This window comes from Stigmatopora argus, chromosome 4, assembly GCF_051989625.1.
Source record: "Stigmatopora argus isolate UIUO_Sarg chromosome 4, RoL_Sarg_1.0, whole genome shotgun sequence".
Classification (NCBI taxonomy): Eukaryota; Metazoa; Chordata; class Actinopteri; order Syngnathiformes; family Syngnathidae; genus Stigmatopora; species Stigmatopora argus.
This window is the reverse complement of record NC_135390.1, coordinates 12010752-12033812: the sequence shown is the minus strand read 5'-3', so window position 1 is coordinate 12033812 and position 23061 is coordinate 12010752. Positions and strand designations below refer to the sequence as shown.

The window sequence follows — 23061 nt, the reverse complement described above, 5'->3', positions numbered from 1 at the left end:
CATCTGGTATTTTGTCCTCATTGAGACTAAGGAAACTGTCCTGAAAAGCATGCCTTGCTTTAGCTAAATAGAACTATACATTTATAATTCTACTTTGCTTAAAACTTAAGTGCAAAAAACATCTCAACGAGATGCATAAACATGTCAGCTCTTGTGATTTTTATATCAGTGGTACTATACAGTTAGTATTAATTTATATTAGTATGTATCCTGTTCAGTTTATTTGTAAACCAGGTGTACAAAATTCTTTTGAATACATTTAATAAAAGTGGTGGAAATCTTTTTACCATGCATGCCTTTTTATTTGAAAATGAGCTGAGCATGAATTGATTGATGCCAATCGTATTAACAATAAGACATTTTTTTAATTTGCAAAAAATACAGAACTAATGCAAAAGAGTGTGGTACTTTAATCCTTAGCAACTTCATGTTCAAATTATCTATTTATGCACAATAGTTTATTCTTGTGATTTTGATTGAGATCATACCAATTTTTTTATTTATATATACATATATATATATATATATATATATATATATATGATTTTTAAGATGTTTTAGATATTCAAGTTTATTCTTGTGATTTTGATTGAGATCATACCAATTTTTTTTATTTATATATACACATATATATATATATATATATATATATATATATATATATATATATATATATATATATATATATGATTTTTAAGATGTTTTAGATATTCATATTTTTTACATAAATTTACAAAACACAAACAAAAAATCGTGCTTTTATTGTGAAAGTGTCCCGAGAGGAAGTTAAACCATGATGAGACCGGCTTCCGACTCTATGGAGATGTTGCTTACATCCTTTTTCAAGACGCGGAAAGTCCCTAAGACATAACCACTACGGCTCCTATCGTCAGTGCCTCAAGGTTTGTCTTCTCTCAAACAATTTTGAAATGAAGTTAATCGCAGTTGTCAATCTTTGAGCTTGATGTTTTTGTTGTTGTTGTTGTTGTTATGACCCGATCGCCCTGCCCTCCATTCACTCGTTTAATGGTTATGAATGTGGTGTTTGAATACTGGACCTAAAATTGAATTCTTACAAATGTATATATTGAATAATAATTATGTAATAACTGTTGTGACATGGATAGGTTTTCCGTTTTATTTAATGTTGATAATTATTCATTTTTAGCTTACTTTCGTTATGACTTCACAGTGCAAGTGAAACAATAAAATGAACTTCCTGTGACTGACATTGGTCTTAAACCAAGAGAAATGTGAACAAATGAGGCGCGTTTTCTGCTTAAGATTCTTTTTCTTCATTTGAAATTTCCAATGAAATTGTGCACAGATTTAATTGAGCTAGCTAACTAACATTACATCGTGGGAATGGGTCTCTCCGCAGATGGCACATGGCATCAACCTGTCTCCCCTCTTTTGCATCCTGGTGGGCATGACATTGATGGCATCCTTAGATGGTCGACCCTCCATAGTCAAATCTGAATTCAACAGGACTGTTTGGAAAGGTGCCGGCACTAAAAAGTCATTCCTTACATCTTCTGGTGGAAATTGTATAAATATGAGTACAATTTAGAAATTAGAAGTCATTTTTAACTATTGTAAACCATTGACAAAATCTTAAAATGTATTAATATTAAAGCTATTTGAAGTTTTGTTGTAAAAAAATATGCGGTAAAGGCACTTCATATGTTTGACATACTTTCAACTCAATTGTATGTCTTTTATATGTAAGTAATCTACAAAAAAAATTACGTACCTTGTCTTTAGTTGGCTGCATAAAATGATGACCGAGTTACCACGGGTTTTCTAAATATACAATTGGTGTGTGTATTATTATTTTATTTCAAGGTATTGTTGGAGAGGTTGCGAGCTACGCTGATGTGGCCAAACAGATTATCGACCTGGCGGTGTTCGGACCTGCACAAAACCGTTCTTACAGACGCCTTGCTGACTTCACTGACACCATTGGGAACCGTGTCAGTGGCTCTGTGAATCTGGAGATGGCAATAAAATATATGTACAATGCTATGATGGAGGATGGGTTGAACGTCCATCTGGGTGAGTCATTATCACCTGAATGTGGGGCATCACATGCCTGCACCTATCTTTACAGGCTGGTTAAATTTTTATGCTTTAATAGAGGATCAACTTGTAGAGAAATGTTGCTTTTCTGTATCATCATCTTGTTCCTTAGTATTGTCTGGGAGTTAAAAAAAATAAAAAATATATTACGCTAAACTTTAGTTTTCCATCATATATCAACAAGATACTATAAAATAGGTGCACTGTTTTTGAGTAGATTGGAAAAAAAAAGACAAATTAAATTAATCCTCATGCCATACCTAGTCGGCATCCTGTAAAAATTGTGACGCCTTTCTTTGGTTGTTTTTTGTCTTTGTCACCAGAACCGGTAAAAATCCCACACTGGGTCAGAGGGAAAGAGAGTGCAGTGATGACTTTGCCAAGGAACAAAAATTTGGCTATACTAGGACTAGGGAGCAGTGTGGGGACGCCACTCGGAGGTCAGCCATACTAAATAGAAGATTTTCTATTTCATGACGTTATTGTAAATGAGATTTTCTTGCTTCCTAAAAGAGGCTTGTGACAACTATAAATAATGCCTACAAATATCTTGACTAAAGATACATTGGCCATCTTCCTTTCAGTGGTTAACACAATGCAAGTTTCTAGACTGAAATGAATGCATACCTGTCAACCTCTGTTGACAGGTATGTGAATGTTAAAGTTTACAACCTATTACAAATATTTTTAATTTAACCATTATTGAAACATGACACCACATGATTGTTTAGCATAAAAAAACATTTGGACGAAGACCCTACTCCAATAGATATTTGGTGCTCTTTAAAGACAAATAACACTTTATTTTTAATATATGCATCATATCCCTTTGTTTCACAACCTTCCCTGTCTGAAGGCATTGAGGCAGAGGTGTTGGTTGTTGGTTCTTTTGAGGAGTTAAAGCACAGATCCAGTGAGGTCCCCGGAAAGATTGTGGTCTACAATCAACCATTTGTCAGCTACGGCGAGACAGTTGCTTACCGAGCATATGGCGCCTCGGAGGCGGCAAGTTTTGGGGCAGTGGCCACACTAATTCGATCCATCACGCCGTTCTCAATTAATAGGTGCTCATCTACTTGTAGACTGTATTGCATTAGCCCTTACCGGTATGTATTATCATGCAAATATTCAATTTGTCTTCGTTTTGCCTTCTGTAGCCCGCACACAGGTTGGCAAGACTACCGAGACGGTGTCAAGCGAATTCCTACGGCATGCATCACCATAGAGGATGCTGAGCTGATGTCGCGTATTGCGCGTAGGGGACAGAGAATCACCGTGAGACTCACAATGGCTGCCACGACACTCCCAGATGCCGACTCCTTTAACACGGTTGCTGAGATAAAAGGTTGGCAGTACCCAGAGCAGGTAGCACCTATTTTATTTAGTCCCTCTCCTATGTATATTTAAATGTGTTTACAGGCCTTCTTGCTTTTTATATGTTAAATCAAATTGTACACACACACGCACATTTGAATGTATTTATTGGGGAACTTGAAGTCACTTCAGTAATTTATTCCTCCTGTTTGGTGGTCACTTGTGGAAAGGATGAGCTAAAATATCCAACTTGCCTATTCTACTTTGTATCCCCATACAGACAAGAAACAAAGTTTGATAAAAGTAGTTTTATGCATGAAATAGATTTCCTGACAGCACTGTGAGAACATCTTTGCGCATGTGTTTCTTATTAGCGACTACCTCAAGGAGATATTTGTTCTTTCTGTCTCACTTAAGAGGATTACATAAAAAAAGACTATGGTATATACAGGAGATTTTTGACTGAGGTTTCTAAAGTGTTGGAACGTGGGACAGTTGAAAGCGTTTAAAGTTCTTTCAAGACGTTTTTATTTTTAAATTAATACTCTTTAGTGCTCCCATTATGGCTGAATGAAATGATACCCAAAGCTATGTTTTCTGTATTCATCATTGTTCCCAACAGCTTCTTCCTTCTAAAGAACAGGAAGTCTGATGAAAATGTCAATCTATTCTCTAAATACTTACAGCCAACTAGTTTGCCGAGTACAAAAAATTATTTGCGGTTAGATGTGAAAGGTCATGTCCAGCAGGTTACATTTTGGGGGGAAAGGTCACTTTTTTCAGTAAAAAAAAGATCTGATCTTTGGTCAGGGAAAATAGTTGGCCTTGCTTGATCATAATTTTATCATATATCACATCCCACAACTTGAGCCAACATGCCCTGTCAAGTGTCATATACAGATTTGTTTTAAGATAACACATACCTTTCTCCCAACAATAATGGTTAGGACTTGATATTCAGATAAGTTGTTTCTATACAAATCTCTAAAAACCATCCTAGTATCGTAGTACTGTACTAAAATGTAACTCGAGGACAAGTATTATATACTCTTGTATACAATATTAGGGTTAGCGTAATACATGCAGTGCATTTGAATTGAATGTCATGAAATTGTGAAATGGTTCTGCATCGTTAATCATTTACACTGTAATATAGAGACAATAAAGCAATTAGTTAAACTGAAAAAACCCACTGTTCCCTTGAACAGGTGTATAATGGTATGCAAAATGTGACATGTGGCATTAGTATAGAAAAGGGAACTGAAACACATGACATTAGTGAATCATTTGTTTTTCTTGTGGAGTTTCCCTTTTGCAATTAGTTTTTTTAATTTAAAAAAAAAACATTTAAAAAAAAAAAAAAAAAAAAAGAAATATAATTGAACATTTTCCAAGTTTTGCATTTTTATTTTCATTGTAATTAGAAGATGAAATATATTTCTTTGAATATATTTATTCTTTCCTATTTTAAATTAAAAAAAACAATTCTAAGATGAAAAGATAAATACTAGTAGGTGTAGTACCTTTCTAATAAAAAAAACATTTTTTTTATTTTAAAAACTGAATATTTAGTTTTTTCCACTTTGTATAAAATATATATATTTTAAATGTATACTGACAATGTTAACTAATTTCCCCTTTGAAATGCACTGTAAATAAGGTGTAGTTTTTTTTCTTTTTAAGAAAAGGAAATCAAAGATAAAAAGAAACATTTCATGTTTTCCCTTTTTTATTTATATAAAAAACATTTTAATAAATGGAATATTTCCTAGGAAGAGGGTCAAATAGAGGTTTTGGATAAAGTTTTATATCTACAAATAATCATTTTTTTTTCTTCACGCTGCATTCTTTTCCCATTTTGCGGACCAAATTTAATTGGCAAAGCAGAGAAGCTCTATCTCTCGTTCGCTGTCTCTTGCTGACCTCAAAAACTGCAGAATTTCAATGTTTTGTTTGTTTTTCGATTATAAAACAGGGCCTTCGATCCTGTGTTTCTTTTTCAGTGATGCAATTCTTCTGGGTCATGGTCCATATTTTTGTTTGTCCGCCTCATCCCACTGACAGGAATTCAACTTAATCCAACATTACTGGAATTTGTATGTCTTTCTTTTCCTTTCAAGAGAAAGTATATATATCTGATCTTTTATGAATATTCTGATTTGTGCCAGGTTGTCCTATTAAGTGGTCATTTGGACAGCTGGGATGTGGGCCAGGGTGCCATGGATGATGGGGGCGGAGCCATGATTTCCTGGGAAGCGCTGTCACTCATAAAACAACTTGGTGAGCCAAGCCAAACAATGACACACAGGTCAACAAAGCTGAGTAAATGTTACGCATAGAATTTGGACTAGTGTACATGGATTATAGAACAGCACAGTAATTCCAAAAAGTTTTATATAATCAGTTTGTAGAGAAAATGCCTCAGAAAATTGTACCCGACTGTCATGAAAACATAATGAATATTTTACATAATGTTTTAATATTATTGATCTGGAAGCTCTGTTTTATTTGAAAGAGACCAGGAATTTGCTGCATTAGAATTTGATCTGATTTACTCAATTGATTAACAAATAAATATTTTTGTTTAGACATTTTAATTAAGAAATTTATAAATGCATACTATTTCTTCCCAAAACAATAAAATGATGTACTTATAATGGTTAAATATATTCTAAATATTTATTATAATCATTATAATTACAAAAACAGCAATAAAGGTTGAAAGGACAGTTACAGTTAAAAGCATAAAGTGGTACACCCTGGAGGAAATGTTCATTTGTACTGTAATCTGTTTCCAGGTTTACGTCCAAGGAGGACCATGCGCACCGTGCTGTGGACAGGTGAAGAACAGGGTGGAGTTGGAGCACAGCAGTACTACAACCTCCATAAGGTCCTACACATTGCTTGTGATGAATAGAAAAAATGGCACTGCCAAATGAAATGTCAGTAAAGCATCCGGAAACTTCTGCTATGTGTGGCTTTGGCCGCCAGTTAATATCAATTCTTGGAATGGCCTTAAAATTCATGGCAGTTTATACAGAGTAACAAAAATCCAACCTGGCCCACTGTCAAATAAAATACAATAAAAAGTAGTTATATAAGTTACCATCTGCCATCTAGTGGAAGAGCATATAATAGATTTTCCTACTGGGCTCGTTTCATAAGGCTAGGTCGTTTTGTACTGTCAAATTTGTATACAGGGTGTCATAACATATAACTTAGCAGCTCATAACTACATTGTCTATTGTTAGTTTTGCAGTTTAACCCTTTGAATAGATGATGGGAGCCAGACTAAATTTGGAAGGAAATAGTTTTAAAAAAAAAATAGAAATAAAAGTTACTTAACGTATGGAAATGTAGTTCAAGTCCTAAAATTTCATGTTATCAGCCGAAAAAGGATGTATAATTTCATTTTAGGGGGAGACACTGTATGTACTTGTGCCTATTTCTACATTTCTGACTCCTTTCAATATCTTCTTCAATCCAGTTGAATCTGTCCAATTTTGATATGGTCATGGAGTCCGACTTGGGGACTTTCAGCCCAGTGGCTCTGCAGTTTACTGGCAGTGTTGCAGCACAAAAGGTGAGATATTTACACCTCAATCACAAACAAACAAGCTTCCCCAAAAGTTGGGACAATACAAAGAGTAACTAAAAATTCATTGGAATGATCAAGCAAGTGCCATATTTGATTATTTTATTCAAAACTGATTGATCACAGATCAAAAGTTTAAACGGAAACTGTATAATTTATAATTATATTTGCCAGTTATGTGTAAGTGTGAAGAGCTGATGAGAACTTGTTCATGTGTGTACTAACAGGTAATGGAGGAGGTGGTCAAACTTTTAGCCCCCCTTAATACAACAAAACTGGAGGCACATGGTGAGGGTACAGACATTTCACCTTGGATGCAGGCTGGGGTTCCAGGTCAGTTTAATCTTTAGGATGTTCCTCACCCCAAGGGGAAATATTACTAAGTATTGTATCCTTATTTCTGTGGATAATGAATAGCCTATTTTGTAGGAAATTGCTGACAACAGAGTTTCACTTCCTATTTACCTATCGAAAAGTTGGGAAAATATTATTAATTTACTGTAGTATAGTTTTTTTTGTCTTTTTTTTAACTTATCCTGTTTAGCTGCTTAATATACTAAATGCGCTATGAACACTTAGTACTACTGCCTTTGCTCAGCCAGTCCACACTGTCCCGTCAAAAATTTAAGATTTTAATCAAGTGCTTGCCAGCAGAAAGAATCATATTTAACAATTCAAAAACAAACAGTATTTCATTTTTTATGTGTATGAATCCGTCCCTTTTTTATTTTATTTTTTATTTTAAAAGATGTTTTCTACTATAACATAATCTGTAAGATGGATAGTGATAGCCAAACGGACATAAGTCATTTCTGCGTATGCTTGTGTCTGTCAACTAGGTGCCAGCCTCCACGTGAGCGATAGTAAATATTTTTGGTTCCATCATACCGAAGCTGATACCATGACAGTTCAGAACCCTCGAGATATGGACCTCTGCTCGGCATTGTGGGCCGTGGTGGCCTATGTGGTAGCAGACCTCGAGGACATGCTGCCAAGGTAGTTGTTAATGAGGGGAAAGGGATTTTCTGAACCTAATTCAGAAGTCTTTATATTGGTGATTTCAACAAATAGCCTTACCAAATAATATCATTGCACATAACACTCATACGAAAATGTATTGAGAATGAGGAAAAATGTTTTAAGGAAATGTATGCTGTAATTTTTATACTTGTATGTTTTTTTAATTATTTTAGCATGTCAAGAAAATGGCACTTTTATTTCTTCCCCAATTTGGAGATTTAAACAAAGAATATTTCTGTTTTCATTTCATGAATAAACTGCCATTTCTGTGAATCGCTTTTCAAGAGCATGGCATTAATCTAATTAGATTTTCATGTCTTTTGAGCAGCAAAAGCAGCTACTATAAGTGTAAAGAGCTGTCAAGTCACTGGTAGTTCAACTTGTTTGTTGCCAAGGATGTCTACATAAAACACAATTGCCCAATCAACTGATATGTCATCATTCCCAACAGTGATGTCAACCAGTGTCTACAATAGACTTTTGTGGAAAGTGTGAGTGTGCACTGGACCTTGTTGTAACTTGCAATGTTCTTTAAGTCACTTTTTGTCAGAACGTGCTGGGCTCATGGGCCGGTTCGCACACACCCACACCAAGGTAGAATGAGTCACACGTCTGCACTGACACAAATTGCATGGCGCTACATGCATACATAAACAACAGACATCACTTCCTGGAGACGGCTTAAATCAAGTTTAATTATTCACGTTAAGAACTGTTACATTGTTGGCAATTTTGCTGTCATGGAGATTTTTAACAACAGTACATTACTGTTACATTATACATAGGTGAGAAAAAAAAGTTTACCAAAGGGTCATTGAACTTTTTGAAACTGAAAGCTATTTGTTAAAAACATTAAGTGCCAAGGACAACCGGTTGGATACAAACCATAAGCAAAATAATTTCTCAAATTTCCTTTTCATCATTTTACATTAAAAGTATTCCAAAAAGAGAAATGAATGGGTTGAGGATTTATCACAATATGGATCAATAGTCATTTAACAAGAATTTTCAAAATGTAACAATTAATATGTATAAAATATGCAGTTGTGGACAATTTTCATCATAGTCTCATCATTGTGAGCAACTTCATTCCACAGGTAAAGTGTTAGTGACCCCTGGTGTACAGGCAACAGTTAGAAGGTTTTTGTTTCATGTCTGCCTCATCGTGGACAGCCATTCAAAAAGCATCCTGTTTTCCATTTTTTTTTAATCAGTGGAAACAAAGATAAGACAGTCGCTGAAGTGATTATAATACAAATGCATAATAAAGAATACTCAAATAATTACAATGGAGGTAGTCAGAATACCAGCCTCAGTAACGGGATAAATGCCACAATTCTGCATCAAACCTCTCTGAATCTTGGAAGTGATAGGAAGTATGAGAATCGTGTTTAAGTCACAATAGGCCGTCTAGAGTTGAACACCTTCACACCATGTTGCATTGAAGATCGAGCGTATTTGGTCAATAGCGCTCCCGTGGTCTGTTTCTCCCCACACAGGTCCCTGAAAAGCAAGCAGCATAATAGCCTTAAACTTGTGATATGGTAACATAGAAAACAAATAACAAATCATTTCACTTTCTTTCATTGCAGGTTGAAATCTTGTTAGAGCAGATTTTGCTCTTTGCACAATTAGTCACAGAAGCAACGTGATTCAACAAAATTAAAAAAATAAAACAATTTCCAAACTGGTTCAGGGAGAAGCGTATTACCAGAAGATATTATGCTTTAGGTTTAAGATTGAATTCAAATCAAATTTAATTCGGGACTCGTGGCCCATTGAGTATAGTACCTTTATTTAAATTTTAAAAAAGACGACACTTACGCTATATAAGGTGTAATATCCTCTTCCGTCCATTTCTCTCTCAGTGTAAAGAGATGGTTGAAGCGCTCCAGAGTGTTCTCTGGAAGATCTTCAACCTGAAGGAGGCAGATGGTCTCAGGGCGAGAGGTGCAGTCAACAAGGGCGACACTCTAAGAAGGTGAAGTGCAATGTTTTCAGCATCATTTATTGTTTGTGAAGAAAATGTTGTCATTGGATCCAAACCTTGAGCTGGTCTAGACTGGTGCTCATGCCATCTGGTACACTCTGTTGCCACACCTCCTGAAATTCCATCAGGTTGAACTTGCTGGCATTCTTCAGCAACATGACCGCAGTAACTCGACAAACTTTAGCCTCATCCAGCGCATAAAACACCTTGTCTTTGGATCCAAATAGACGTATAGACTCTTATTTTTCAATCCCTAAAGATCTGCAAATGTCTCTCTCACCATCTTCGTTGTAACGTGTCCCGTAGCAGTTCAAGCAGTGTTCGATCATCTCTCTGCGAATGACATTATGTTACTGCAAACCTTTTCATCTGTTCTTGTGCAGTAGTGTCGGATGACGCCAACCTGGGCTCTAGTGGGCTTAACTCCTCCAGACTGGTTTCGAGAGGAACCTTATCGATAGCCCATGACTCGGAGTCCACTAGCTGAGTCACATGACCGAGCAACTTCATCTCGTAGTCAAAGTCAAGCACTCGCCACCGACCTAGTGGACAACAACAACGCGCAAATAAAAACGGAATACCTTTAAGGTCACTGACACACTTTGGCCCCCAGCATTAACAATGGCCGTCGTGTTTTGACAGTGATAGTGAAGTATTTATTGAAGTGTCTTTATAATTGTGTTTGTCACCATTTATCTGACAGGCGTGGATGGTTTTTAAGTGGTTCTTGAGCTCCTCTTCACTGGCTTGAATCTTCTCCAGTAGATCGTCCATGGTGTACTACGGAAGATCGGTACACACACAGTTCTGTCTTGTTTGTCATTTATAGATCTGATGAGATAAGCCTGCTACCACTAGTATTCTACCAAACTCAGTTGATGGGAAGAAGTCCCATGTGTATGCAGAATATGTTTGAGGTGCATGTGCTAAGCGAAAGATCAATCTACCGTGTTTTCTGTGTTCTCCTGCTGCCCTCCCAATGGAGGCCCTGTATATGGGTTCTCTCTTAAAACTCTCATTAACTTCTTCACTTTAGGACGCTGTCTCTTGACTTCCCAGTAGCTGTTGGAGAAGCCCCAGACCTGCAACGAGAAAGTAACCAAATTCTGACCTTGAAGGTATTTTCTTTAAAAAAAAAAATTGTTCACTGTCAACCGTTTCAACCGTCGATCACCTTCCAAATTCACCACCATCAGTTTCAAAGAGCCTCAATGATCTTGGAACTTGGTTAATTACTTTTCAAGGAGTTAACCTTCCACGATCTACCTTTGTTTACAGGCCACTGACAAAGCTCAGCAATTATGGATTGATATACCTCACATGACTATCAACATGTATGGATAGCGGCGATGAACAGGGGTTAAAATCCACTCTCGATTCATGCTAAAGCTTATTGCGGACATGCCAAATTCATAAGAGTCTAGCTAAGGAAACCGACAGAGAGGAGGGACTAAAATGTTATTGCCGTGCGATCTACCAGTAGTACCTTGCTGATCTATCGATAGTTCCTTGGCGATCTACGTAATGGGCACCATTGGTAAAAGGGGTATGTAAAGTGCAGGGGTGGGAATCACAGGGAATATTTTCAAAATGTTATTGTCGTGCGATCTAGCAATAGTACCCTGCGATCTACCGATAGTTCCTTGGTGATCTACCGGTAGATCGGGATACACGTAATGGGCACCCCTGGTATAAGAGGTATGTAAAGTGCAGGGGTGGGAATCGCATGGAATATTTTAACCATCATTTCAATACAAGTTTTCACATTTCCATCATCAGTGGAGCCTAATGGCCCTTAAGACATTCTCTGCTCACATATGGTATATTTACAACTCATTCTTTTCCCATTTCATCCAACACTGTGTAGAGATAATAATCAAATTCAGTCTTGATGTCATGTTGAATTTGATTTGGCGACTTGCAGTCAAATACCTGAGCGTGAACGACATGTGTGACATCTTGGCTGCTGCTAAGTTGTTCGGGTGTTTTGCATCCTGGTAGAAATAGCAGCAGGTTGGACGTGTCTGCTATCTTCAAATCGTACGTTTTGTCCCCGCTACATAACACAGCGTGCTCATCTTTGTCTCCTCTGATCACCAAGCTGCCAGGAAAACACTTATCATCCACAGGCCCTTTAAAAACATTTAAAAGAACATACAATTTTCACCCACCTGTTCCCAGCTTCAATGTGTTTGCACAGTGTGTTATCCAGTTCCATCAGGCAGTAGTCTGCAGATGAGACGTTCTCTCCAAATGATAAACATTGAATCGTTTTCTGCAAGTCTTCCGCCTTCAACTTGGCTATCTCAAGCGTCGCCTGAACCTCCTCCAAAGTTCTCATTTTGAACTTAAAATTTGCAGAATAAGTCCTGAATCGAGTATTTGCGTGTAGACGAAATTAAATGCGGATGTTTTTTAAAGAGAAAGATAGTATGTACGTCCTTGTCAAAATTACGCGCGCTCTTATGTCGCCGGAAGGAAGCTGAAACTACGTGTCATGTAAAATAAAATAAAACAAAAACAATTCGTGTTAAAACCAATTCAAGAATGTCCATAATTTATGAATAGTTGCTTTTAAATTAATATATTTTCACTGTGTTTGTATTACATCTGACTGAAGTCATTATACTAGTGTTTTGTACGGAAAATAGTAATACTACTATGTCCGTTCTTGGCGGAACCATCGAGTCAGGATCTCTGTTTCTAACCGGTACACATTATAGACCCACCCAGGCTCACGTTTGGGGTCAAACAATAACGACACGACGATGATCCTATAGTTTTATCACAATGTCAAATTTCTCTAGGTCTGCCCAGGTAATATAGACATATATTTTTTACATTTGTCTTTCAATTCGTGCTCTTTAATTGAAGATTCAACGTTGTTATTTTCCCTGATGGCTATCCAAGGTCTCATTGCTCAGCTCCAAGCTAAATAAACAAATTGATAATCTTCCCCAAATAGCTAATAGATTTATTAATAGGTAGTGAATGAGTTAATATGTTCGAAGCGTAATAACGCACCGACATTCTGTTCCATGTCCCTAGTTTGTGAAATTTTAAGTACATAGTATTAGTTTGAAAGGTGACGATACTAGTGGTATGTGTTGGTGCTGTGCCATGCATGTAATATTATGTATTTTTGTCTCCATCCTTTTAGCAATGGGCCACCTTTGCTCGCTCGTGGTTCCTGATTGATGCCCGCTTGCAGCCTCCCGGCAAAATAGCCTCCACGTGCTCTGTTAGGCTTCAAGGGAAACACAAACCGATTTATCACGCACTCAGTGAGTTATCACACAATACCAATTCTGTCATTTGAAATATTCTGCATGCCTCCCAAAACATGTAGTTACAGTGCAAGTGAAATGCAAAACAATCAGAAGTGTTTGAGATTTTTTTTTTTCGTGTTTTCAGTTATTTTTATTGTAAACAAAAGTGATGTATTGCTTTGACAAGTTACAATGTATATCTATTTATTGTCATTTATTTTGAAGTTGAATTTATATATTCGCCATTGACTACTTAACATTGTCATGCGCATAAAAACAAATCTGGACTTATCATTGTTGCCATTTCGGATAACTGTCTGGGTGCTTAGTGGACTTGCATTAGTTTTATTTGGAGAATTCCTCCTACATGCAAAAAAAAATGTTTCTGAATTGTACAAAATTGTGTATGAGTTAATTTGTCACAATGTCGCCTCTGGTAGTGCCAGATCAACACATTTCTGAGTTGTGGCTCCTAACAAGATAGGTTATACAAGATTGCTAGATGAATAAAATAATGGATAGTCTCCCTGAATAAATAACACTCAGTGTATTAATGTGCGTCTCAAATGTGTGCTCTATCCGCAGGTGACTGTGGTGACCACATAGTTGTAATAAACTCCAGACACATTGCCTTCTCTGGAAATAAATGGGAGCAGAAAGTTTACTCATCGCACACAGGGTGAGTGGAAGAAATACGAGTGTGTTTAAAAATGAAGCCCACTAAATAGGGAGTCTCACGGCAGTCCAATTTCAAGTAGTTGTTCTGAAATATGTTTATTCATTTATCTTTTATGTGCATTGAGATATAAATCATTTTGTTTGGTGTGTCATGAGACATGTCATGTGTTGAACATTGTTCAACAATTACAAGTAAGGACCAAATGTATTTTAAGAGCCCGTGGGGATTGTATACACAGTGTTCATTGTGTTTTATTGTTTTATGAATAGCTATCCTGGGGGCTTCAAACAAGTCACTGCTGCACAACTCCATCAGAAAGACCCCAAAGCTGTAAGAAGCACTACGATCTGACTGCACACGCACACCACACATCTTTTCACCTAACACACTCTAGTATCATTCATTTTTTTGATAGGGCTGTATGAATAGACTGTGATTTCAGTGTTGTTATAGTTGCACGTCTGCCATACAATTTTGAGTTTGGGGGTTCGAATCCAGCCTGGGTCACAGCAAGTCACATTCTCACAAAGCTCATCACAAACTTGTCTTCTTTCTTCAGATTGTGAAGTTAGCTGTGTATGGCATGTTGCCTAAGAACCTTCACAGGCGTACCATGATGCAGCGCTTACACATCTTTCCTGGAAATGTAAGTAAACATTAGGGATATCCCGACACTGATTTTTTATTATTTTACTTTGCCGATAGTGATCCGATAGCAACCCAATCAATGGTGGTCTGATACCCATATTTTTAGACCAGTAAAAGTAATGCACAAAAATGCTACCATTCATTCGTTCGATATGCGTTCTTTCAGATGACAAATAAACTGAATTGAATTGAGTGCTTTTATGGTTATTATACAAGTACAGTAAGTTTTAAAGCTTCACAACCAAGTGCACGAATACCAACAACAAACAGACAAATAAATAATAACAATAAATAATAGATAAATAAGTAATTAATAAGTAGTCACATAAGTAGGAAACAAATGAACTGGTAAATAATCAATAATTAATGATAAAATAAATAAATAATCACATTTTCTCCATCTATTCAAGTGTCTTTTTTTAAAAGAAAACTTTATTTAGCACATTACTCAATGTAATATGTTATAAATCATTTATAGGTGACGTTACTATACTCGTTATAGTTCTATTGCGTATCCCACAGAAATCCAGCTCACAGATGAAGACATGCAAAATTTAAAGTATAAAAACACGTTAACACGTTCTGTATTCTATCAGTTGTTAGTACTACAAATGTTTTCTTTACACGCATTTGTACATACAAATCTTGTCTGTGCAAGTCTTATTTGGTTCATGTAGTTTCGCTAATATGCAGTAGGTGGCGCTATACGTCATTCAATTGTAGCTCTTTTGTCTGCTGTTTGATTTGTGTAAGGAAATACATGATGACTCATCAAAGAAATATATTTTTCCCAACAGTCCCTTTAAAATGGTGTGGTAGTATTAAAGCGAAATAAGAGTTTGTTAAAGTAATTAACCCTAAATCACTGATGACAAAAGTGACACCCGACTACAGACAGCAGTGTCGTTTGCCTCTTTAATTTTGAGTAGAGCTTTCATAGAACTTCAGGCTAGAGGTTCCCTTGAGTGATGTGAAAAGTCTTCTTTGTTGCCATCGTATTTTTGTCTTGGGCTTTGCAGGTGCCCTTAATGAATATTTATCTCCACCTACACTGAGTCATTAACAAGCTTGTGGAGAGGCCTGGAAGAGTAATATCGTAAGGTCGTGCAAAGGTTTAAAAGCATCAATAGCTCATTTGTCAAGGAGTTGACTGGAGGTGGTGCAGATACATAGTCTAAGGACCCTTATTGGTGTTGAACTCTGGAAATTCTGACTGCTTAATGGGGAAAAAACAGTTTGCTCCTTCAGAACTACCAAAGTGCTCTTGAGCACGACACTGAAACTCGAGTGAGTGCTTTAGCCCCTAGGAAAATTGCCCTTTATTATCATGGTTCTAACAGCTTCAGTTACTTTTTGTTCCTGACTACTTATTTTTGTGACCACTTATTCATGTTGACTATTTATTTATTGATTATTTAATCGTGCACTTCATGTGGAAGCTTTAAATCTCATTATACATGTATAATGACAATTCAATTCAATTTATTGTGGCTTGATCAGTTTTTAAGGGATCAAATTTTATGGGTTTGTGTAGTAGTATATGGTACCGTACAGTCAAGTATTGACCTAGATTCGTGATCCTGGAGTGTTTCCTACACCAGATTTTAAAAACAAGATTGCCTCGTGCTAAAATATTGCAGTATCATGGTATTGAAAATGCTGCTCAAAAATACATGATGTACTTAAAAGCAAGAAAAAATAAACCTGCCATTTTTTAACACTGACACAAAAACTCGCCAATGGCCAACCAGAACCAAGTTCTAATTTGAACATGAAATATTCTGTCCTGTCACATTAATGAGAATCCTTCTTTACTGCAAATTTTCTGGGGAATCTGATAAAATGACAAAGATGGGAAAAATACAGAAATAAATGATGAAAGATCACATTCAAGACTCACGCTTTGTTCAAATTAATAGATTTAGGATAAGGATTTTCAGAATGAATGGAAAATTGGCACCACCACCTTGGCATCTCACGTATTACATGAACTCAGAAATATGTAATATAATGTCATGAAAGTATCTCTTATTTTATTCTAGCTGTGTTCTTCAAATACAACATAAGCATGCATACTTGAAATGAATGTTTCTGGGGTATGTTTATTCAAGCCAAAAATGTTTTGTGGCACAGATAAAACAACAAATTCCCAATAAGTTGCTGCTCACTTGATTTCCATTTTGACCAACACTAGGAGCTGCCTGAAGACATCCGAGCCAATCTGACGGAGGAGCTGCCTCAACCCAGAAAAATTCCCAGGAAGCTCAGCGAATACACGCAGGAGGAGATCGACGCCTTCCCCAGACTCTGGACGCCGTATGTACCATCACACTAAAATGTCACTGCACAAGTACATGAAAAGAATGCTCCAGGCGACAGATTAACCCCAATAATGTCAAATTTTGTCAGCGTTCATTGACAACAATGAACCGGTGTTAAGATGCTGGCCGTTTGACTCGATGCTTTCCAATTCTTATTTGCTCTCAATGGTTGAAAGCACTCCAGCTGCTCATGTAATAAAGAAGCCCTATCTCAGGCCCTCCCGAGAGTCTTTAGTGGCTCAGTAAAAAGCTTAAAGAGATAAACACAGCAAAACTCAAGAAGTTGAATGCCTCAAAAGACAAAACGTGTGGCTAATTGTCATCGTGTATAACAGAATATAATGCTCGTTAAAAAAAATAATAATACGGGCCGATTACAGAACCTGTAAACAACACACAATGTTTGTCAGTGCACAATTTTCTAATTCACTAATGAACTACTGAAATACAGTCATATTTTGATAAAAATGTACTTTTGGACATATGTGATAGGACCACTTAAATTGCAAAATAGTTTTTGCAAAGCTTACTTGCAGTTTGAGGCCTTTCAAAAAGAAGAAAGTTGTGCTCTTTATGTCACTTGTTTTGGTCCTTTTCCAACCATTTAAATTTTTTAAATGGCACAAATTTCAATAATTTTCCCTTACTAAACTCCTTTCAAATTTGAAGAAATGTAGCCTGTTGGGAAAAATATTGCTATGTGCTTAATGAAGATGAATCCATTAAAAAGCCTCTAATTAATGAAATCTTTTAAATTGAATCCCATATCAAGTTTGTACGAAAATCTACTTGCATATTTGTCTTTTTCGGTTGCGTTCCATTTAGTGAGTCCCCTTCGTTTCATTCATGCTGGAGTCGCATTCATTTGACTTCACTTGAATTCACTTGTGATTTTATTCAGACAGCTGCTGTGACAAAATAGGCTGAAAATGTCAACCCTATTTCTCCTCGGCGGTATGCCATAATCATATTCATGGTTTGTCACCTTTTTTTCGGGATGATGACAGTGATGCCCGACTTTGCTGTCATCATATCAATAATCATATTGTCACCTCGTAGCCCCGCGCATCGTAAATAAACATCCTCCTGGCATCAGGGCATCGACACTCCTACCGCTTCATTAACTTATGGGTTTTTTTTCTTTACCCGTCGCAAGCCATCGTCTCAGCTCACTGGTGCCGATTAACGGGAGTTTCTAACTTGAGTAATTTGACTCTTAGGTTGAAAAAAGACTTGAAGTGCCTGACCGATAAATGGTTCTTTCCGCAGTTTAGAATTTCAGGTCACCACTTCTTAAATTTGCATGCTGAGCCATGGGGATTAGTGCATTATGCGCAAGTCCTGTCCCCTTTTGGCCTCTGTGTTCAAGTGTCTGTGTGTGTGGCGATAAATGAGCGCGACCAAGTATTGTTTACTTGTGCAATCTTCAGCCAATCAGTGTCGCCGTAGTGCGGTCGGCAAGGTCAAGTTAATCCGGTTTTGTTCAAGACGGCTTTTCGCCGTGTGAATATTCAGTCTATCTATTCTTCTCATTTTGCACCTTGTGTGTGGCTGGGGTCAGTGAGGGCGATTTTGATCATTACCCTTTATTAAATACATTGTTAATATACTCTCTGGATTTAGAGCAGGCACACGCAGACGTAACTCAAACAAATGACCAGACAGAAAATAAACAACAATAAAGTATATGAGCTAGAGTTGATAAAGCTGCCATTGAACCATAACACTGCCACCTGATTCATATCTGACTCTGGTCTGAATTTAAAGATAAACACATAAAAAGACAATGTTGTGTTTGGTGTCATTTTGACACAGAAGAGGATTAGAGCCAGTGACAGGGGAAATAATCACTTTGGTTTGACATCTGTCATATTTCATTCAATATTTGCAGCTTCCGTGCCTGCTCTGATGCTAATGCGCTTCTTTCTTCTCTTATCCACTGTGCAGACCTGACGACTTCAAGATGAAGTGAAAAGTCAAATGAGGCTGCAAAGTGTTGGGCCGTGAATGCCATGCGGTCACTGGAATGAAATGACTGCTGAGTTTGCAGTTTTACAGCTCACTCCACCGTGGTTGTATTTAAGAGATGCACTTCTCTTCTTGGTGTCCCATGCGTAAAGTACATTAATGATTCTACAATTATGTTAACAAGATATTGTCATATTTGTTCACAGCTCCATGTTGCAACAACTTTTTTCTTCATACAGGGTGTTACAAAATGTTTGATCCCAATTCGTAGGCCAATAATTTTGACATTTTTCATTGGAATGACCTCAAATTTTCACAGCTTGTCTAGAAACATTTCAAGGTTTTGTGTGTAACGTTTGGCATTTCTATCTTTTCAGATTACATGCCGTTCACTTGAAAAGCACAGGCATTTTGCCAGTCACCAAAGGCATTGCCTTCTTCACAAATTTTGCAAAGAAGGCACCAACTTCAAGACCAACGGTCGTGGGGGGTGCAAGCCAGTGAACGGCATTTAACCTGAAAAGATAGAAAGGCCAAACATTACATACAAAAACTTGAAAAGTTTCTACACACGCTTTGAAAATTTGAGGTCATTCCAACGATAATCGTCAAACATTTTGAAACACCCTGTATAATTTAACCGTGACCACTTTAGGATCATTTTCCATTTGTTGCAAATATTTTGTATATAAAAAATTTAAAACACTTCTGTTGTCTGTTGTTTGCTGGAGCCTATCCCAGCTAACTACGGGCACCAGACACGGGACATCCTGAATCAGTGGCCAGCCAATCCAAAGTACCTGGAGGAAACCCACGCAGGCCCCGGGTGGACCGAACTGGATTTGAATCCAGCACCCTATAACTGGGAGGCTCACGCGCTAACCACTCAGCTGCCGGGCCGCCCCTATTTTTAAACATACAGAATGAATATTGCTCGTCTTATGTCCACAAAAAAGCTCAATTTGTCTCCCTGCACATTTATAAGTCATAAAAGCAAACAAAATAAATATGCTATGAGACATTTTGTGTTGTTAAAAAAATGTCTGGGTCCGCTCAAGTTTTTGAATCATTGATTTGAACATGATTTGGACTCAAGGAATCAAAACCCTTCCCTTCTTGAGAGCAATGTCCCAGGAACAAAAGGGCAACATTTAATGGAAATCATTGTATTTTTTGATGCAAAATACTTAACTCATTCACTGCCATATACAGTGATAGGCATAAAACCATTTTTGAACTGGAACTGAACTTAGCTTGAACACGTTGTATTTGGACCGGGAGGTTTGTTGAATGAAAGCCAATGAGTGAATTCACAAAGTATCTTTGACACGGTTGCAGGCATATACTACTGATTTTACAAAATAATTACAGATCTGGAAAAGCGGCACCTAGACATTTAATTTGTTATATGAGAAATGTTTGTTGTCATTTATTTTTGACCTTGTAAATGAAGTTTGTCATTTTCCAGACCCATCCCAAAAAGACAAAATCAGATGGTGAGCTCTCAAACTTCGGAAAGAATTGATATCAAGTTCTGCCATTTTTCCAGTGGTGGACCGTCAGAGCCTGCAAATATCTGAATCACAGACTGATGTTAATTATATTTAGGCCATGAATACTTATTCAATAATTCCAAATTGTCTGTCAAATTCCTTTCATTGCTTTCCCCCTGGTTGTGCTGCTTCCAGATGTGTGTTTTCATATTTAAGCATTTAACCAATCACATTTCAGCCATTATTTGTTGCCAGGGTCAAAAATCTACCTGGAGTCCTTCACAATCAGTTCTACAGGCCCTGCGTCATACAATACGCGTGGATAAAACTGTTGCTTTGACCAATCAGATTTCGAGTTGGCGACACCAAGGCTTTCTCATAGGCGTAGGGATTCGTCATCGCTTTCACAAGCTATGATTGGCTGGTGATAGAGTGGACTCGCCAGAGCGAACAAATTATCTGTAGCGATCTGCACAAGCAAATATATTATTTTGTTGATTTAATAGCGTTTTTGTCAACCCACAATGGCTGAAGGTTTAAATACACGTTCTCGTGAAAACAATGTATTTTTGGTGTCTATTTTTAATGCGCATGACTGACGTCAGAGTTCAAATGACCGCCATTTTTCAAAATGGCGGATGAGACAGGAGTCAGTACGGCTGCGGACTGCAGCAGCTCAAACTTGACGATTTACCAAAGAAAGACCCGATAAAGCTCTCACAGGACAATGCAGCGCATTCGGTACGTTGTCATTTGGGGATTTTGAAGCCCCATGTCTCATTTTAAGAGTGCTTTTTGACGGGAGCGTGCTTCGATCGCGTGCTGTAGCCACACGTGGATGGAGACCGAAAATGTTTGCAAACAAATTGGCTACATTGCGTTATCTATAACTCTTTATGTTTAAAAAGAAATCATTCCATTGTGTGTTTCAGTTCCTCAACGAGCACAGACTGCTGGGAAACATCAAGAATGTGGCCAAAACGACCAAAAAGGAGCAGCTTGCCGACGCCATAACGAGTTGTTTGTCAGCTAAGTGAGTCATTTTTTAAATACTAGTTTCTATTTTCTCTATCCGTGTAATAATTAAATGTCAGCGTTCAGTATTCAAGGCGTTGCTCAATTAGCTTTTTTTTTGTTTTGATACATTCTAATTTTGAATGAAAACGCACTAACTGGTGATTTTTAATAGCAAGAACCTGTGTGGATAACTTGCACCCACACAAGTACCATCAGTGGAGGTGAAATGAATAAATAGTAAACTTAAAGAATATACGTATACCTTTTCCCTTCACTTTCTTAAAAGAAGACCTCAGGGCTTGGACCTTTTTCATTTTTAGTTTTAAATGTGGTTTGGACAAAAGCTAAGTGAGACATTATTCAACAATAAATAGCACAGGGGTCAATTTTGACTCAGGTTTAAACATGTGGTAAAATAACCATTTTCCTCAGGGTATGAAGAGCCAAAACGGAAGCAATGATGATAGTTTGTAATTATTTTTTTTAAAAATGAAGGGATTTGAAATGATTGACTGGAAAAACTCATCCAGGATGAAATAACATGGGAAATGAATGTGGGTCATTTGTGCATCAAAATGGTTGAATAGGCAATTGCATAATCACGCTGTGGTGTTTTGTAGAGGTTTAAAGCCACGGAGACGGTGGAAGAGGTGACAAAACCGACAAGAAGACCAAAGAAGTGGAGGCAGAATCCAAGTGTTTCAGGTCATGATTTAATTTATTATTTTCATGTAACATGTACTAAACCTACTCATTTTGTATCTTGCTTCTCTCCAACGCTAAAGAAAGCTTACAAGACCAACTTCCCCAAAAAAGAATGACACCGTGAATCGCTGGCATATGGGAGGATGACACAATCTTTGACACCAATATCCCCTCAGGTACTTGTCTTTTTAGAGCAGGTCTCCAACTCTGGTCCTCGAGGGCACCTGTCCAGTATGTTTTCCATATCTCCTACCACATCTGAATCAAATGATCAAGATCTTGATTATTTGATTTAGGTGTTTTAATGGAAAATAGACTGGATAGCGGCCGCTGAGGACTGCAGTTGGAGATCCCAGTTATAAACACTAATTTTTGAGTTTTGATAGAAAAATCTTAACCTGGTAGCCTTTTTTATTTTGTCACATTTTTTGACTTAACTAATCATGTCTTTTTATTCTGGGTGGAATTCTGAATAAAAAGACATGATTAGTTAAGTCAAAAAATGTGACAAAATAAAAAAGGCTACCAGGTTAAGATTTTTCTATCAATAAAACTCAAAAATTAGTGTTTATAACTGGGATCTCCAACTGCAGTCCTCAGCGGCCGCTATCCAGTCTATTTTCCATTAAAACAATCAAGATCTTGATTATTTGATTTAGGTGTTTTAATGGAAAATAGACTGGATAGCGGCCGCGGAGGACTGCAGTTGGAGATCCCAGTTATAAACACTCATTTTTGCGTTTTGATAGAAAAATCTTAACCTGGTAGCCTTTTTTATTTTGTCACATTTTTTGACTTAACTAATCATGTCTTTTTATTCAGAATTCCACCCAAAGGGAAGAGTCTTCATCCATTTGCACTGCTCCATGGCCTATGTGAACATCTCAAAGCACCAATTTTTGTGAAAAATAAAAATTTGTTGAAATGTATACATGTTTTATTCTTCATTTACTGAGCAAGAAA

General features: G+C 37.1%; 3 protein-coding genes across 3 annotated transcripts; 2 read left to right on the top strand and 1 right to left on the bottom strand.

Annotated features, from left to right (window-relative positions):
* Positions 1–784: 784 nt before the first annotated feature.
* LOC144072569 (carboxypeptidase Q-like) lies at positions 785–8281 on the top strand. Its single transcript, XM_077597668.1, has 11 exons — positions 785–902; positions 1382–1502; positions 1846–2055; positions 2403–2519; positions 2936–3143; positions 3237–3444; positions 5562–5673; positions 6192–6283; positions 6881–6976; positions 7216–7321; positions 7828–8281. The coding sequence occupies exons 2-11, from the start codon at positions 1382–1384 to the stop codon at positions 7986–7988; spliced, it is 1431 nt and encodes a 476-aa protein (XP_077453794.1). The 5' UTR covers positions 785–902; the 3' UTR covers positions 7989–8281.
* Positions 8282–8683: 402 nt separating this feature from the next.
* dscc1 (DNA replication and sister chromatid cohesion 1) lies at positions 8684–12492 on the bottom strand. The gene is made up of 9 exons (XM_077597669.1): positions 12170–12492; positions 11931–12099; positions 10946–11080; positions 10688–10778; positions 10402–10540; positions 10279–10331; positions 10055–10209; positions 9833–9981; positions 8684–9511 (listed from the first exon to the last, which is right to left on the bottom strand). Exons 1-9 carry the CDS (start codon positions 12337–12339, stop codon positions 9400–9402), a joined length of 1173 nt encoding a protein of 390 aa, XP_077453795.1. The 5' UTR covers positions 12340–12492; the 3' UTR covers positions 8684–9399.
* On the top strand, positions 11972–23027 carry mrpl13 (mitochondrial ribosomal protein L13). Its single transcript, XM_077597670.1, has 11 exons — positions 11972–12815; positions 13159–13282; positions 13853–13946; positions 14216–14276; positions 14506–14592; positions 16789–16910; positions 18863–21117; positions 21309–21409; positions 22014–22098; positions 22179–22274; positions 22921–23027. Exons 1-7 carry the CDS (start codon positions 12789–12791, stop codon positions 18885–18887), a joined length of 540 nt encoding a protein of 179 aa, XP_077453796.1. The 5' UTR covers positions 11972–12788; the 3' UTR covers positions 18888–21117; positions 21309–21409; positions 22014–22098; positions 22179–22274; positions 22921–23027.
* The last annotated feature ends 34 nt before the right edge of the window (positions 23028–23061 follow it).

Bases quoted from the DNA above. Each gene is read 5' to 3' on its own strand.
- dscc1 (XM_077597669.1), bottom strand. From the start codon at position 12,339: ATGAGAACTTTGGAGGAGGTTCAGGCGACGCTTGAGATAGCCAAGTTG. The intron at 10,779-10,945 runs GTAGATTGATCT...GATCTTCCGTAG, and splicing joins AGGAGAACACAGAAAACACG to TACACCATGGACGATCTACT. The intron at 9,512-9,832 runs GTAAGTGTCGTC...CTTGCTTTTCAG, and splicing joins GATATTACACCTTATATAGC to GGACCTGTGTGGGGAGAAAC.
- mrpl13 (XM_077597670.1), top strand. From the start codon at position 12,789: ATGTCAAATTTCTCTAGGTCTGCCCAG. The intron at 12,816-13,158 runs GTAATATAGACA...CCATCCTTTTAG, and splicing joins ATTTCTCTAGGTCTGCCCAG to CAATGGGCCACCTTTGCTCG. The intron at 13,947-14,215 runs GTGAGTGGAAGA...TTTTATGAATAG, and splicing joins GTTTACTCATCGCACACAGG to CTATCCTGGGGGCTTCAAAC.
- LOC144072569 (XM_077597668.1), top strand. From the start codon at position 1,382: ATGGCACATGGCATCAACCTGTCTCCCCTCTTTTGCATCCTGGTGGGC. The intron at 3,445-5,561 runs GTAGCACCTATT...GATTTGTGCCAG, and splicing joins GTTGGCAGTACCCAGAGCAG to GTTGTCCTATTAAGTGGTCA. The intron at 7,322-7,827 runs GTCAGTTTAATC...TCTGTCAACTAG, and splicing joins GATGCAGGCTGGGGTTCCAG to GTGCCAGCCTCCACGTGAGC.